Below are 17822 nucleotides of genomic sequence, written 5' to 3'. Positions count from 1 at the left end.
GCTGTCTCTCTGTACAAAACACACACACACACACACACACACACACACACACACACACACACACACACACACACACACACACACACACACACACACACACACACACACACACACACACACACAACAGGAGTTATAAGTTTAATGGGCATTCAGTCAGTTAGCTAGTTAGTATCCATTTAAAACAGGACAGTGGTGACAACAGCAGGCTACGGACAATTTTAAGTTTCAGGTTTTAAATAGGCTGTATACATTTCAATGGGAGCAACAGGATGGTCAAATGTCACTGATTTTACTACAGTGTAGAACGGATTGTAGGGTAGCAAACATCGCCGGAAAATACGTTTTTTTTACACTCAGGTTACCTGGGTGATGAGATGAAGAAAGCAGACTGGAATACTAATAGGTTACATGACCTGGTAAACGGAGTGGATGAAGAGTGCAAAGGTCGTCCAGATGACATACCTGATGGAAATGTGTAGGAGAGAGGGTGGTGGACTTTCTTTTAACTAGATGGTTTAACACAATCCTGGAGAGAGTGAGGGGATCCCTGAGGTATGGAGAAAAATGTACTTGTATTGTTTTTAAGAAGAAGGTTGATGTGCAGAGCTGTAGCAACCACAGAGGGATAATGTTGTTGAGCCATATCATGAAGAAATGGAACGTTGTTGAAGCTAGAATAAGAAGAGAGGTGGTGATCAATGAGCAGCAGCATGACTTCCTGCTGAGAAAGAGCGCTACAGATGTGATGTTTGCTTTCCAGAGTGATGGAGAAGTATAGAGAAGATCTCAAAGAGCTTCACTTTATATTTTTAGGATTAGAGAAAGCAGATGATAGGGTGTGAAGAGAGCGTCAGTAGTGGCACAACAGCTCCCTCTGGTGGTCGCTGTGGTGCAGATCCATCTGTCAGGCCTTTATTCAAATTCAGTTAACTTATCTATAGAAATAAGACTCTTGATTCTCAAAGGTCCAAAGTGTGTGTGTGTGTTTTCAATCAGTAGAGAAAGACTAATGAATGAAGTTTGTGATTTTCCTGAAAACTGATTCGGATTCGATAGTGTTGGTCCATCTGTTAGTGAGCAGGTAGTGAAAAAATCTGAGTGTAAAAACATCCTATAAAAATATATTGGATTTATTTATTGGTTTGCAGAGTGTTTGAGAAGATAGTTACATATAAAGATATGAAGTGACACAAATAAAGATTTTTCCAAAAGAAAACACAAACAGACATAAAAGATCTTATTGAAATGAAAATGAGAACAAGAGTCAGAGCAAACAAAAGACACAAAGCATTTATTATTTTCCTTTTACTCAAACCTCTTCAGTTTCATTTTAGGAGTTTCATTTTTACTCTTATTTAAGTTCTTTTTCCCAGATTAGGACTTTTTTGTTTGAATCATTAAAGTTTGAATGACAGAATGCAAAAGATTAAACAGACACAGCTACAACAAAGGCTTGTTTCCCTGGGGAGTCAGGATTGAAAATGTTTGATTTCTCTTACTAAAATAAGCGGTTATAATCATTTTCATACACACATTGCAAATGTGCTCATACTAAGTTGGCACTCAGTCTTTTGAAGGTCAAAGGCTTCGTACGGCATGACTGTCCGGACTGATATATTGTAGGAAATGACTTAGAGTGCAGAGGGGTAACTGCAAACACGCTTACACACATAGACTCTGAATCACTAGAAGAACAATAGATAATAACATTAGATGATCAAGGCTAGGCAGAGAGGTGTTTTCCTTTTCTGTATTTTACAGAGGAAGGAGCAGATGTTGCCTCCCTAAGACGATGACCAAAGGGGCAACTGGGTTCGTGTTCAACAACGTGTGGTGCTGTGATAAAGAATAGAAAAAGGGACACACGTTGAGCTGATGTCAGTTTCACAACGGGAAGGTTTATTCTTCACAACAGCTTAGAACAGCTTCAGGTATCACCACACTAACTGCAAAGAAATGGCCTTATGCTTCAGTCCAGTTTACCATACATGGCCACAGTTCCCTGAGCTCGAGACTGTATAAATCTCTCAATACAACTTTGACAAAACATAAACAAAATGTTGCTTAAATCCATTGATATGTCAGATCCACAATGTATCACAATAACCACACTTATTTCACAAAGATAAACAAAACACAATAGTGTACTCTGTACTTCATTTTTAACTACATTTACAAACATCATAAAATTAACTCATTTTTAAACATTTTAATTCTTGTTCAGCACTAAATTATTCATGTGAAATTCCACTGTACTGACATTGTAACTTCTGTTTTTTTAAATATAGCTATTTTACTCTTTACAAGAAAATAATGTCTTTGACATAAAACAAACATATTTACTGTTCTTATACAACCTACAACTATATAGAGTGCAGTGCTCCTTTAACAGCGTTCACTACTACTGTGCAGTCAGCATTGATCAAACAGTTTCCTTATAACACTCTATAAATGTCTTTGTATTAAACCACAAACTTGTTCTTGTAACCACAACATCAACCAGAAGAGTAAAACATAGTATAAAACCCATTTATCAGAGTGCATAATACATTAAGAGTTCACAGTCCAGAACTCTCCCACAGGTCAGATTAGCTTCCTCACACACACTCAGTATCCCACATTAGCCAAGTCCGCTAGCATTAGCATCACTTAGCCTGCAGCCTTAACCAGACACAACTCAGAACGAATCCATTTCTTTAGCGAGTTGCGTTCCTTTCCCACATAAACAACATCCTCTGTTTGTAAGGTCTGCAGTATACATTCATTTAAATGCATTTACTAACCTGTGATAAAGAATAGAAAAAGGAACAAAAATACAATCACAACAAAAACCTTTGTGGGGGGGCTGTTTTCCCCAGTTTATTTCTGATACCAGATTTTACTAGAAAGCTATTTTCAACTCTCTACACAGACACCAGACGAGGTCATGGAGATGTGAGGATCCTTCGCAGCAGAGACAGACACAGAAGCTGTGTCCAAATTCATGGGCTGCATCCTCCTGAGGCCGCATTTGAAGGCCAATTACGTCACAGCGACGCGCCGAAGGCTGTGTAAATTCGTAGACTCCTCCGAATATAGCCGACAGATTCCTCCTCCTTTTCCCTGAATTTGAAGGATGAGTCTGGTGTGTCCTTCATGGCCTACCATATCCCAGAATTCATAGCGTGGCCCAACCAAACTCCAGTTTCCGGCAATGGCGGCCGCTACTAAGTTTTGAAATTACTCTTATTAATCTTTCTGGGTCACAAAATAAATTTTTAACATATTTTCAGGCGAGAAAGTAGCTGTGTAAACTTCAAATATCTGCTCGGTTTATCAAGATATCGCATATTTGCAAAAGTGCTTCGACGTTTTCGGAGACGTCTGCTACCCACCAGCTCGGTAGCTAGCCGGGAGCTCGAGGGTCACTGAAGCCGCCGAGAACGGCACAACTCCCGGCACATCATTTTCAGATCACCGCGGTCTTTTGCTACTCGGGTTAAACATAATATACAAGTCACTTAGACAACCTAAAAATGTTATTGTTTGTCTTTCTTCAGTGTTTTATTTGTTTGTGAGTAAATCGGTTTGGCTGAGATTAAAGTTATTAGATTAGATTAGATAAAATAAAACTTTATTAGTCCTCCGGGTGGGTTCCTCCTTGGTTCAATAAACGTCAAACAGAAAACTGATTAAACAGAAGTGTGAGACGGTCAAGAATTTACGCCAGTGTCCTGTTATATTTTAGATAGCAAGGAGCAGACGGCTGAGTTTATTAAACTCCACCGAGACAGCGGCGACACTAATCTGAAGGCTAGACCGTCCAATTTCACTGCCATTTACTTCCGGCCTACCCGACCTTCTGAGGACCCGGCCCACGTAGACTGCGAAGGCCGGGTCCTCAGGAGGATGCAGCCCATGAATTTGGACACAGCTAGAGACTGCCAAGACAGCAATTGGGGTCAAGGGTCATGCCGTTTGGGCTCCTCCTAGTCACCTCGAGAGGATCCCAGAACCACAGCAATAACCGCGAAGGGGTTGGCAGAAATCCAGAACCACCAGACCAAGGAGGATCTGGCTAAGAAAGGGGGACTCGGCTGAGACCCCAAAAGAAACATGTATCCTGGCTGAAGGGGTTTGAAGTAAGAAGAGGAGAAGAGCGCTGTCCCAGAAGATTAGTTGTTTAACTGTAAATAAGGTCAAAAGCCCCTCAGACAGAGGTTCTAGTCTGAGCACAAAGGTGGAAGCAGGAAACAACCAGAATGGGGATCGGGGGACGCTGAAAAGTAATGGGAGATCTGAGAATTAGCTTTAGTCTGTGATTTTTATGTTATGACAATTGCCCAAACACAGCAGTCATCCCATGTATGGCCCACCCGTTAAATGGGGCCCAGAGAGGGAAAAGAAGCATGATAACTAAGAGAACTGACACCTAGTGGGTAAAAAGGGTGTGTGTGTAATGTCTGGAGAGATGTGCTGCACTTTCATTCTCAAGAATACGGCCCCAGATGTTTCTGTAACTAGAGCCCTGGGAAGACTCAGAACATCATTTAAGAACATAATAAACAGGGCTGTTGGCGATCTAATACCAAAGCAGACAACGTGATGATGCTTGATGACTTTTAGTAGTGTTGATCTGTCATGGGGCAGATCAAAGGAGGGTCCTGTTGGGAATAAATAATTTTTCAGTGGCTCAATAATGCTCTGCTTTTTATTTTTATTAACAAGTGTTATAAAGTTATACAGTGTAGTTTTAAGTGGACACAGCCCTGAAAAATAAAGGCATAGACCATGTGTCCTGGGGGAGTAGAAAGCTGCAGACTCTCGCTCATGCTTGCCTGAGAAAATGTAGATAAGAGTGGACCATCTCTAGTGGAAAGTTACTGAGACACTGTTGTTTAGACTAGAATGAGAGAGCTTCTGTAATAAAACTGTTAAGGGCACACCACCATTTTGAGATCCATGGCAACGTGTCATGCAGGACGCATCTCCCTTCTAGAAGTAATAAAGTGTTAAATGGTCTACTGAGCAGCGATTTGTCTTCCATCAGATGCCTCTGAGGAATCAAAAGAACTCAGTGAAGTGTTGATATTTACACCTCTCATCCGACAAGCTTCCTCAGTCCTAACGTCAAATGGTGGAGAGTCCCAGATTTAAGTCCTAGGGAGTGTCCCCCAAGGGGGTCATTTAAATCAGTTATGTTCAGTAGAGATTTGAGTAGCTGCAAGGGCATAATAACCACAATTGCAATGTTTTGGTTCTATAACATTTTTTATCATTGCTTTATTATGGATTAGGTGCAAGAGTTGTTAAGTGTGGATAATTAAATAATAGATTATTGCAATAGTAAATTGTGCCTTGTTCTGAGATGGACAGCAAGTAGAGAGTGATAGATGAGATGAGGAAATGAAGAAGGAAGAGATCCAAAGAGGCAGAGCCGAGTTTATTTCCCACAGTTTTTTGTATCTATTGCCTTATGGTCCCAAGCACCGTCAATAATTGTTTGCATTTTATTATTATCTCATAACACTTCTTTAATCAGCTACCATCTCTCCTATGGACTTCTTAATGTCTACTGTTTCAGATCAACACAGCCCTGCCCTCCAGCACCATCAGCAGCAGGAGCAGCAGCAGCATCTCAATAGCAACATTGTACCCATCAGGTAAAACACAGGCTACTTTTGCTGTGCATTGTTCCCACCTGATGACAGTGACATAGTATGGTGCGATTCTATATTAGATTCTTGATGAATGTAGGTTGTTATTCAGCCTGGTTCTATGTGCCCCTTTTTAACTTTGAGCACCCGCCCCTTCAAACACCTCTGCACAGTCCTGGATAGATGGATATCATGTATACTGTAGAACACAAGGAGACAAACATTTGTAAGTACACACACAGAATTCCACGATTTGAATCAGTGATGTTCAGTAGAGATTTGAGGGTATTTGTTTTCATGCACATTGTCTTCCACTGACAGAAAAGATAAGATAATGGCGATGAAATGGATTCCTTTCAGTCAGCAACAAAAATCGATATGTGCATTCAGAAAAAAAAAAAGATAATAACAAACAAAACCAACATCCAGTCTAACTTGTCTAAATGTTTTACTGACGTCAGGCTATTGAATTCCTGAAATATTCATGTTTCTAATGTTGTCACATGGCTACCTTCAGTTTGGATGCACTGATAGAGAAGTAGAAAGTGAAATAAAGGTTAAAAGACGACGGCTATCCGAAAGAGAGCAAGCCCAATCAAACTGTGACACACCACATTTTGGTACATAAAAAAGTATGAAAAGGCATGGAAGAAGGAGAGAAGGAAATGCATTTTCTGAAGTAACTTTTTTTTTTTTTTTTTTTTTTTTTTTTTGTGTCCCGTTTGGATCTTTAGCCATCAGAATTGTTGTCTTGAGGCCAAGAAAGATGCCAAGCGGATTTATTTTACCAAGTGGATCATCATGGCCTTGCCATATTGGTCCATTTGATTGACCTTTATTATAATTATGAATTTATTTTATTTTCAGTTGCAAACGGGACAGACATAACTGTGGGATAGGACAGGGGGAAAGATGAAAGAAAACCAAAGGGGAGAAGAGACGGTGAGAAGGGGGGGAAGAGAGAAAAAAAAGAAAAAAAGAAAAAAAAAAAACTCCTGGGTCACCTGTATGGAGAAAAAAAACAGAGGAGACAGCAAACAACAAAGAGCAACATAATAATAGAAAAAAAAAGCACCATCACAATAAACTAGCTAGCCATAGATATCAATAGTTACTAAATAATAAACGATATTGTGCAACACTCAAGATAGACAGTGCACAGTGTGCTTTGAGGCAGCAGCCAAGAAAGCTGTAGTCCGCGTCTGTGAATATCCATGTGTACACCTGTGTGCATACCTGTGTGGATCAGCATGCTTGCATTCCAAAGGTTTCTCCATGTAAAGATCTGCTAGGGAGTGTGGGGAGCCACAGCCCTGTCCTTTATGGTATCAAGCAGGTATGGAGGAGATCAAAACTCCAGACATCCAGAGGCCCCCAGAACACAAGAGACCAAGGAAGACCAACAGAGGGGCAGCCGCGCCACTGTCCCAGTAAGAGCTGAGGAGAGTCCCAGATGAGGGCTCATTCAGCAGCCGCGGAGCAGAAGCCAGGGGGAGTTGCAGTGACGCGCCCGCGAGCTCCGCCGGCAGCCAGCTGTGCCTGAGTGACCGAGCCCCAGGCCGAGAGGCCGGGGGCACCCCACCTCCGAAATGGCCCGAGCGAGCCCCAATAAGCGGCCGCCAAGGAGTGAGCCGGTGTGTACCCGGACGCCCACCCCCAGATACAAAGAACCACCAACGCACCGACACCTGAGGGAGTCCACCACCGGCAGGGGAAGTGGTGGTGGGTGGAGATAGGCCTCCAAACCTTGGAAGGCCCGAGATGTCCCCAGAGAGGTGGCGTCTGATACCCAACCTGACATATAGACACAAACATACAGGCACACACAGACACAAACATCCATTCCCACCCTCATGCTCTCATGTGCACTTCACACTCAACCGACGTGGAGACAGACATAAAGAGACGCTGTATACACGATCACACTCCCCAAGCGTACTCTACAAACCGGGTCTAGGTACCCCCGCCCCTGGAGGGGGCAACCGCACCCAGACCCAGGTGGTGTTACCCTTTTCCCTGCGGTGGGGAGAGGCAGACCGCCCCGACTCCGCAGCAGCAGGGAGGCCCCACACCCCAGACCGCAGTCGGACGGCCAACTCCTCCTAGCCCCCCCGCTCCAGCAGGCCGCAGAGAACGGGGGTGAGAGAAGGAGTCGGAAGTTTGATGGTGTCTTGGAATCTCTGCAGCTCAATCACTTCTACTAAATTAACCTGAATACCTGAGATGTTTTTACAGAGGACCAAACACAAAACTAAAGACCTAACAATGTCCTGTTTATCCAAGAGACATCAGATGCACATTAACTTCGTTTTATTGAATTCAGCAATAATTTGTTACTGTTACACTTTACAAAATGAGCTTTCATTGATTTATTTTACCAAGATTGCCCCCCCCCCCCAAAAAAAAAACAACAACAAAAAAACAAAAGCAAAAAAGAAAACAATTCAGAAACCAATCGTTCATTCGCCAGTTTGTAGAAAACAAAGAAAAATTATGGCTAAAAATCAAAATTATAACATTTTTATCTACGAGTTTAAGATATCAAATAACTTCATGGTCAAACTATTTTTCATATCGTTACACTGGACATGATCTGACACATGACATTATAATTTCTGCTGTTTTTCTAAAACCATGATCACTGTGTCCAGCAGCTTTTCCACCTGAGCTGAACCTGATCTGTTATTCTCAAAGAGAACACATCTGTTGCCCAACTGTTGAATCAGTTCCTTCAGATCAGGTTGGCAACTATGCAGAAAATCAGTCAGCGTTTTTCCAGAACGATGCAAATCATCTGATTTAGTGAACAGGATGATAGTTTGTTCTTTAACATTCCTCCCAAAAGCTTTTTCCAGTTTTTTCAGTATGTTTCTCTCACCATCTGTAAATCTGCTTATATGCATCACAAGTACATACACACAAGGGTGTGACTCACAGAGCTCTTTGCACTGTTTTAGATATTTGTTCTTAACTGGTTCTTCAATGTCATCATCAAACATGTCTGGAGTATCTATCACACGCACATGTTTGCCATTTATCTCTGTTTCTGCTATCTCACAATCTTTGGTGACTGGCTGTGAACTGGGTCTAGAGAAGAAGACTGGCTTTCCAAGGATGGTGTTTCCACTCGCACTCTTTCCAGTCCCAGACATTCCCAGGAGAACAAGGTTCACTTTGTTGCTGGTACGCTTTCCTGTATGGAAGTGTTGTATTGTATGTATTCCTGTAATGAATTTCAGAAACATCGACATAGTTTTGAATAATGAACTTCCAACTGATATCAGTCTGAACAAGTCTGAAAGACACTGTATAGATTGTGGTTTACCTGGCATTGCCATCACAGTGCGTGGTGCTGACAAACGTGGAAGAGGTACAAAGGACCGTGACCCGACACTCTGTTCCTGTGGTTGTTTAATGGTTTTGATTGATTTTTCACTTATAGGCTGTTTTCCTGGTTCGGCACACACATCCGCTGGCTTTCCAGCTGTCTGCGCACTCTCCCGTCTCTGATCTCTGATCTCACTATAAAAAGGGTGAAACCTCATTAGTTCAATCATGTCCACCTGATCCTCCAACCAACACTGTCCCTTGAGTGCACTGCACCACCCTCCCCCGCAGCTGAGCCCGGGAACACGCCTTCGCCACAACAGGATTACCTGTGGACCTAATGTTCAAATTAAGCCTTAATACCTGTGTTTTAGTAATATAGCAACCTTCCCCCACAAATACATGAAAAATACCATAAAGCATTATGTTATTTTTCATCCTTACTTTGTTTTTGCTGGCATCAGATTTCTGCCTTCAGCCAGTCTGTCGAGCTCACTGAAAACCTGTTCCATGGTGCAGGATATGAACGAGTAATCTGTGGGTTTATAACTCAGTGGAAGCAAAACCGTAAACTCTTCTGCAGGTTTTTCAGTCTTATTGCTCAGATGTTCTATCTGCTTCCGAACATCGTCCGGTGAAAAGTCATGTTCTACCACCAGCAGACACATGTCAGGATATCGATTAATACACAACAAGTCTTGTATGTCCTTAAATTCTGCATACAAGTCTGGCGTAAACATGACTTCATATATATCATTTACATAGATCTCAATCTTTTTCAAAGCTTGTCTTTTATCTAGTTTGGATAAATCTTTTCCCAGGATGTTGGTTATTAGAGCTTTCTTCAAGACTTCATCTCTTCCCAGGATAACAACTACAATCTTCCTTTCTGTGAAAACAATAAGTCACATGGTTCATTTTCCCATTTGCTATGCAATTCTTTTAATTTCAGCAAAACAACTAAAATTCTATTTACAGAATATTTTCACCCACTAGAAGACATAGTCCTTCAGTCCTTCAGTCCAGTTTAGCAAAGTGAAGAAGACGAGCTGTGTGGCGTCTGCAAGCTGTGCCGATCTTTGTCTGTTTTAATAACCTGTTATGCAAATGCTGGAGGTGTGTCATGTGTGAAGCTATATATAACGCTTTTAACATTCAGTTGTGTCATCTTTGTGGTGGAGAATTCATCAGAAAAATTTGATTTTCATCCACTAACACCCAAACCAGACAAACTGAAGAGGTCACGAGCAAAAATAAATTGTGTGATGTGCTGAAGTCTCATGTCCTGCTGATTATTTCCAGTTTGGATTCGGGAGACAGACACTATCTCTACTTTCAAGATTAGGCTTAAAACTTTCCTTTTTGCTAAAGCATATAGTTAGGGCTGGACCAGGTGACCCTGAATCCTCCCTTAGTTATGCTGCAATAGACGTAGGCTGCCGGGGGATTCCCATGATGCATTGAGTTTTTCCTTTCCAGTCACCTTTCTCACTCAGTATGTGTTAATAGACCTCTCTGCATTGAATCATATCTGTTATTAACCTCTGTCTCTCTTCCACAGCATGTCTTTATCCTGTCTTCCTTCTCTCACCCCAACCGGTCGCAGCAGATGGCCGCCCCTCCCTGAGCCTGGTTCTGCCGGAGGTTTCTTCCTGTTAAAAGGGAGTTTTTCCTTCCCACTGTAGCCAAAGTGCTTGCTCATAGGGGGTCATATGATTGTTGGGTTTTTTCTCTGTATCTATGAAGCGCCTTGAGGCGACTTATGTTGTGATTTGGCGCTATATAAATAAAATTGAATTGAATTGAATTGAATTATTTATGCTAGCTGAATCCAAACCCTGCAGAGAATTTGGGAATAAAACTTAAAATGTAAAAGACTGAAGTGAATAAGGAATATAGGAAAGTTCATGAAATTATTAGAACAAAGAACCTTTTCATGATATTGTACTGTTATGAAATGCACTAGTACAATTATGAAAAGACTTTGCTGTCTTCATTTCATCACATTCCCTGTGTGAAAATTCTATCCCAGATATTTTAGTATATACTAGAATATTCTTCTTTTTATTTGTTTGAGGTTGCATGTTATGTTCCTTGGTATATCCTGATCTCCATTGTGGTTTGCTATCCTTTATCTTTCTTTTGCATCTCTTACACTTGGCTTTGCGCGTGTGTGAGTGCTAGACTCACCTTTCCTGTAAGGCAGCATAATTAAGCACTCATGCGCTCATGCACTCCTCTGTCTCTGGTTTACTTAGGTACCAGGCCACACTCTTTCATTTGCTGTGTCACCTTCCTTCTCCCTTTCCTCCAGGGAACACCACTCCACAATACATCAGCTTAGCACTAAATACATAGACATTTATCCTCATCCTCTTGTGAGGAGGAGGAGGTGCCAGGCTGTTGCGGTGATGATTAGTCAAAATTCTACAAAGTTTTCTGTTTGTTAAATGAATAAATTGTTAAACTGCCAATACAGACTTCAATCATCCAATCCGATAAATGACACGTAACAAGATTCAGTAGCAGAATAAGCTGTTCACATTGGCACAGACGATTGGACAAGTTTGTCTTAGGCATAACCCACATAATTAAACTGTTCAACCCACAAATGTACTTTCTTTAACAATGTATTTGTTAAAGAAATGCATTGTTATGCAATGCACAACACATTTTTCAAATTTGAGAGATTTTGCACAAATGGAAGACAGCAGTCCTAAATATTTGTTTAAAATGTGCACTAAAGGACATATCCGGGTCAAAAATGACTCCAAGGTTCCTCACAGCGTTACTGGAGGCCAAGGTAATGCCATTCAGAGTAAGAATCTGGTTAGATACCATATTTCTAAGATTTTCAGGGCCGAGTACAATAACCTCAGTTTTATCTGAATTAAGAAGCAGAAAGTTAGCGGCCATCCAGGTCTTTATGTCTTTAAGACATTCCTGCAGTTTAACTAATTGGTGTGTGTTATCTGGCTTCATGGACAGATAGAGCTGGGTGTCATCTGCATAGCAGTGAAAATGTATGCTATGTCTTCTAATGATGCTGCCTAAGGGAAGCATGTATAATGTAAACAGAATTGGTCCTAGCACTGAACCCTGTGGAACTCCATAATTAACCTCAGTGTGTGAAGAGGACTCCCCATTTACATGCACAAATTGGAGTCTATTAGATAGATATGATACAAACCACTGCAGTGCAGTACCTGTAATACCTACAGCATGTTCTAATCGTCTAATAGGATATTATGGTCGACAGTATCGAACGCTGCACTGAGGTCTAGCAGGACAAGCACAGAGATGAGTCCACTGTCAGAGGCCATAAGAAGATCATTTGTAACCTTCACTAAAGCTGTTTCTGTGCTGTGATGAGCTCTGAAACCTGACTGAAACTCTTCAAATAAACCTCTGCAGATGATCTGTTAGCTGTTTGACAACTACTCTTTCAAGGATTTTTGAGAGATATGTTGAGAGGTTGATCATAATTAAGATTGAAGCATTAACTAATGGTAGCCCTCCTTTGAGCAGTCTTGTAATGGGATCTAAAAGACACGTTGATGATTAATCCATGCACAAACAGGGACTTAGAAGACACACCTCACAGTGGGAAGAAAAATAATTAGACAAATGAACAGGTTTATGTAGCCAACCACTTCATGGTTTAGTTCCTGTCATTCCCTATTGTTTCCACTTTGTTATAATACCACTGCCAACAGTTGACAGTGGTAAACACCATCAGCAATATAATGTACCTCCAGTTCACTGCCTTTGTCTACTCTTCATTGTTGTACTGTCTAAAGAACAATCTTAAAAAAATCGAATTAATAGAATGTAGCAACCTAAGCTTATTTAATAGAGAATTTAATTTTCTTTACATTAATTCGATTGACAGAAACTCTGCTTTAAGGTTCCCTAACTTAACCATTTCTAATCTGATCCAACATCAGTTTTCACTGATAAGTAATTGGTTTCCTACATCTTTTACTCAGTTACTGTTAACCCTCTCAGGCTCAAATGAAGTGTTTTGTTGCTAACGCACAACCAAGTCCTGCAGTGGTACTTCTGAGTAAAAAAAAACCTCATAAAATATGTACGTGGGGTAATCAGGGTGTTAGTTTTTAACTGTTGCAAATCAGCAACGTCTAACTATTAACCCTTGAGAGGGTTAATAGTTAGAGTTCAGTAATAGTTTCATCTTTAACTTAAAACATGCAGTAGGGTTTCCAATTCTTTTTTTAACCTAAAGTTTTTATCAGTAAAAGCAAACATGCTATAAGAAATGCAACTAAATTGTGCCAGTAAGAATTAAATCGTTATGAATGCTTTGCATAGGATGAGCTGGGAAATTACAAAAGATGAATTGGATCTTGCCCTGATCTGGTCTGAATCCATGATGTATCTGTCCCATCAGACATGGTTTCCTGATTCCTTACAGAGTCTTTGATTCCTTTGGACAGATTCAACTCTGGCTGATCCACCAAGACCAATTTTGATCATTTAAGTAGAAAATATGATTGATATTTTTATACCTATGAATTTGTCTGAGCTACAGCATTTAAGATATATAAATAAATGTATCCATCCTGCTGCACTGACATCCGAACAGAATATCTTCTTGGTGCCTCCTGGGTGAGGTGTTCTGGGCTTGTCCTGCGCACCTCCAGCACAGGTGGCCTTTGATGGTATTTATATTTATTTATGGTTCAGAACTTCAACTTACTAAGTAGTACTAATGTAGTCTTTGTCTTGGTAGTAATGCAAGGGGTTTATTATTCAAAGTGTGAAACACAATTTTATAAACTTTTACACAAACACCTATAAAGTGTTTATATAGTTTTATACAAAAAAGTCATTAATAATAATTATTATTAATAAATATTATTATTTTAATTTTCCTCTTCAGAAAATGCAAGTTGCCAAGCGCAATTAAAATATAGTTTTCAGTGAAAAACAGTTGTTCTCATACTTTAAACAACTACAAATCTTTCTTCTCCTTACTGTTTCCTCACTTATGCTGTGCTGCTCTGTCAATATTTCATAAACCTGTTATGCAAGTACTGGAGGCGTGTCAGCTATGGAGCTATAAATATTGAGTTCAACAGAAATATTCACATTCATCGCTCTCACCTCTGCCAGGACAATACTTCAATAAAATATGGCTTTATTTCCACAAGGTAAGCTCTACCTGTGTATAGTTAATATCCCAAACTGAGATTCTGAGATGCTGAGTTATTAATTTCTGACATCGTAAATAGTTTTGGTGCAATCTGTGTTGCAGAGGCTGACTTGAGGATTGTGCTGATTGGAAAAACTGGCGTGGGAAAAAGTGCAGTTGGAAACACCATCCTGGGAGAAAAATGTTTCCTTTCTTCTCCCAGTTCAGAGTCAGTGACTGAATCTTGTGAACAACGTGTGAAGAAGTTTGGTAATAGGGTAGTTAGTGTGGTAGACACACCTGGCATTCTGGACACGGGAAAATCCGCAGAAATCATCAAAAAAGAAATTGTGAGATGTGTTGAAATCTCCTGTCCAGGTCCTCACGTGTTCCTGCTGGTCCTTCAAGTCGGTCGATTCACCAAAGAAGAAAAAAACTCTGTGGAAGCCCTGCAGGAGCTGTTTGGGCCACAGGCTAATCATTACATGATTGTGTTGTTCACCCGTGGTGGTGATCTTGGAGACATGACCATAGAAGAGTATGTAAATAAAGGCCACCAAGGTCTCAAAGACATTATCCTAAGATGTGGAAAAAGGTTCCATGTCTTTGATAACCTAAGCAGTGACAGAAAGCAAGTGGTGGAGCTAATTGGAAAGATTGATCGCATGGTGGCTGAGAACAGGTGCACGTACTACACAGATGAGATGTTTAAAGAGGTGGAAGCTGCACGGAAAATGGGAATGCGAGTCGCTCAGTACAGGTTCCTTGCTCCACTGCACCAGAGCATTTTACGTTTTCATTCCATTCTTGCAAGAGATTAAATCAATCTGATAAACTGTCTAAACACAATCAGCATAATGGAAACAAGACAGCCTGTGTACCCATATGTGAACATATGAAATATATTAAAAATCTCTGATGCACACTTTGTGTAGATAATTGTGTAGCATTAATTTGCTTTAATTTATCAGAATAAATATAAAATAAAAACACATCTTTCAGTGTGTCCTTGGATGTCAGTAGGGTTTAATAATAAAAGTTTAATAATACAAGTTTTGGACCTAAGACTAATTATTAGATAAAAGTACTTCTTGTATCCATTCTAAATGTAGTCTATATGTCCGAACTCAAATCTATTGTGTATATTATCTATCTATCTATCTATCTATCTATCTATCTATCTATCTATCTATCTATCTATCTATCTATCTATCTATCTATCTATCTATCTATCTATCTATCTATCTATCTATCTATCTATATAGATATGATGTATGTATCATATAATTTTTTCATAGAATGTTCATCCCAATGTGGCTTTAAAAAGTTGTTCAGTGTTCTTTTTGTCTAGTAAATGAAAGTCAAATTAAATAAATATCTATACCTAACAGTCTAATTTGTTGTGTTTTTGTTATTATTGAAAAATAGACTCTGCACAGGTCAATTTTATGTGTTCTCTTTTTAAAAAAAGTGTTTTTTTTTTCATTTTTTATGTATTTCAAATATTAAGTTACTCGTGTTGAATTAAAACCAACCTGAGCTATTATAAATCTCATACATGTTCATGTAATGCTACTGTTTTCTACAAAAACTCGTACAATAAATGTTATTCTCTTGATGACTGCTAAGAAGTTACTCTTTGGATTGCTGACCAAAGTACAAAATAAATTTTCTGTCTGACCTTATGCAACACAAGATTGAAAAACAAATAGATGGGACACTCGATACTGACATTTTGATGCCGTGTCGAGCTTCTGTAGTGTAGATTTTTCTAAACACTGCTGTGGTTAGAAACACCAGGGAAATTATTATGACATTCTAAAGGTTTTCGTGCACTTAACCTCAGTTTTAACAGGTGGTGTATCTGCTGCCATTATCCACTGGGAGGCACCAGGATTCCCTTTTTTTTTTGACACTACGGCTTCTATTAATTACACATGCATTTGTAAAAGAAAATACCCCATCTCTAACTATTCTTTTGTGGATTTGGGAGACCAACATAGACAGTCCTATCACATAAGATAAAGTAAACCTTTATTAGTCCCATAAAGACTGGAATCCAAAGGGTAATTTAAAAAATATGGTGTGATGGCCCACTCCACCCTGCCTTCCTTTTGTCCTGTTTGTGTGTTTTGTCTGCAGTCATTAGAGGGGTGGAGTTCCCATTTACAATAAATGAAACTGACATTACCTGGGGCAGTGTTTTTTTAAAGCCTTCAGAGCTCAGTTGCTGGTGGGCACTGTCCCATGAGACACCCTGTTGGACTTTGGTTGCCTTTAGCAACATAATGCATACACCATTCTTACGTACGCACTCCCCTAAACCACTGACTGTACAGACTACACACCATGGTTGGTGTAAGGTTTCTTTTGTTTTTGTTTTATTTACATAAGATGAAATAGTTTTTCAACACCATTCCTATGCATCTCTGAGGTTTTGTCATGGCCGTGTGGACCGATTTGTGATAATGGTCGTATTTGAATGATTACTGTCATACTGATGAGAGAAAGCGTGAGACAGAGACTGCTGGAATTAACTCTATCAGCAGAGAGAGAGAGAGCGGTACACTCACTGTAAATTCATTAAAATATTTCATAAAAGCTGCCTCTGCTTCAATGAGAAAGCAAAACAGAGCAAGTTTTCAGGTCTGCCTCTACTCTACTTTTTTCTACTTTCAACAGAAAATCAAGTGACTTTATCCTCACTCTAACCCTGAGTCACACACTGTCCTGCCATAAGGAATATATTCACACTGCCAAATGCATGTTTTTCTATCCATCCATCCATTCGCTACCACTTATCCTTTTCAGGGTCGCGGGGGGAGCTGGAGCCTATCCCAGCTGTCATAGGGCGAGAGGCAGGGTACACCCTGGACAGGTCGCCAGTCTGTCGCAGGGCCAACACACAGGGACAGACAACCATTCACACTCACATTCATTCGCACATTCACACCTAGTGGCAATTTGAATTATCCAATTAACCTATCCCCACAAGCTGCATGTCTTTGGACGGTGGGAGGAAGCCGGAGTACCCGGAGGGAACCCACGCAGACACGGGGAGAACATGCAAACTCCACACAGAAAGACCCCGGCCTGATGGTGGAATTGAACTCAGGACCTTCTTGCTGTGCGGCAACAGTGCTAACCACCGTGCCACCGTGCTGCCCGCATGTTTTTCTAGAAGTAGATCACCTGTAATTAATAAAAGCATGTTTTTCTAGCTTTTATTAATTACAGGTGATCTACTTCTTATGACAGAGGAATTTTTTCTATTCCTTTTTTATTACCACTGATGTTTCTGGTGACAATATCTCAAAACAGCTGTGTAGTTAATACAGTAAACACAGCAGTCTTGTTCAAAGAGGGATCATTTTGCTGAATAACACTGTTATTCTTTACCAACACAGTTTTTCTGTGAAAAAGGTGTGTTCACCCAGAGGCAGGAACCCGTGATCAATGTTGGTCAAGTTACTTGAAAAAAGTAATCAGTAACTAATTACTGATTACTTCCCTAAAAAAGTAATCCAGTTACTTTACTGATTACTTATTTTCAAAAGTAATTATTTACTTAGTTAGTTACTTTTTAAAAACACGATTTACAGCCTGAATAGGTAATAAAGCGATAGATCTTTCAGCCCAATTCTACTTTTTCTGCATAATCCATCATACAAAATGTAATCAAATGGAAAAGTCTCTTTTTAAAA

The 17822-nt window shown here is 40.1% G+C and overlaps 2 protein-coding genes across 2 annotated transcripts in view; one reads left to right on the top strand and one right to left on the bottom strand.

Moving 5' to 3' along the window:
- LOC113015577 (copper-transporting ATPase 2-like) overlaps positions 1 to 17822 on the bottom strand; it is a 193707-nt gene that overhangs the window by 138334 nt on the left and 37551 nt on the right.
- LOC113015582 (GTPase IMAP family member 7-like) lies at positions 14099 to 14985 on the top strand. The gene is made up of 2 exons (XM_026157605.1): positions 14099 to 14137; positions 14242 to 14985. The coding sequence occupies exons 1-2, from the start codon at positions 14119 to 14121 to the stop codon at positions 14937 to 14939; spliced, it is 717 nt and encodes a 238-aa protein (XP_026013390.1). The 5' UTR covers positions 14099 to 14118; the 3' UTR covers positions 14940 to 14985.

This window comes from Astatotilapia calliptera, chromosome 23, assembly GCF_900246225.1.
Source record: "Astatotilapia calliptera chromosome 23, fAstCal1.2, whole genome shotgun sequence".
NCBI lineage: Eukaryota > Metazoa > Chordata > Actinopteri > Cichliformes > Cichlidae > Astatotilapia > Astatotilapia calliptera.
Note: the sequence above shows the minus strand (reverse complement) of the source record. Positions and strands in the feature narration are given on the sequence as shown.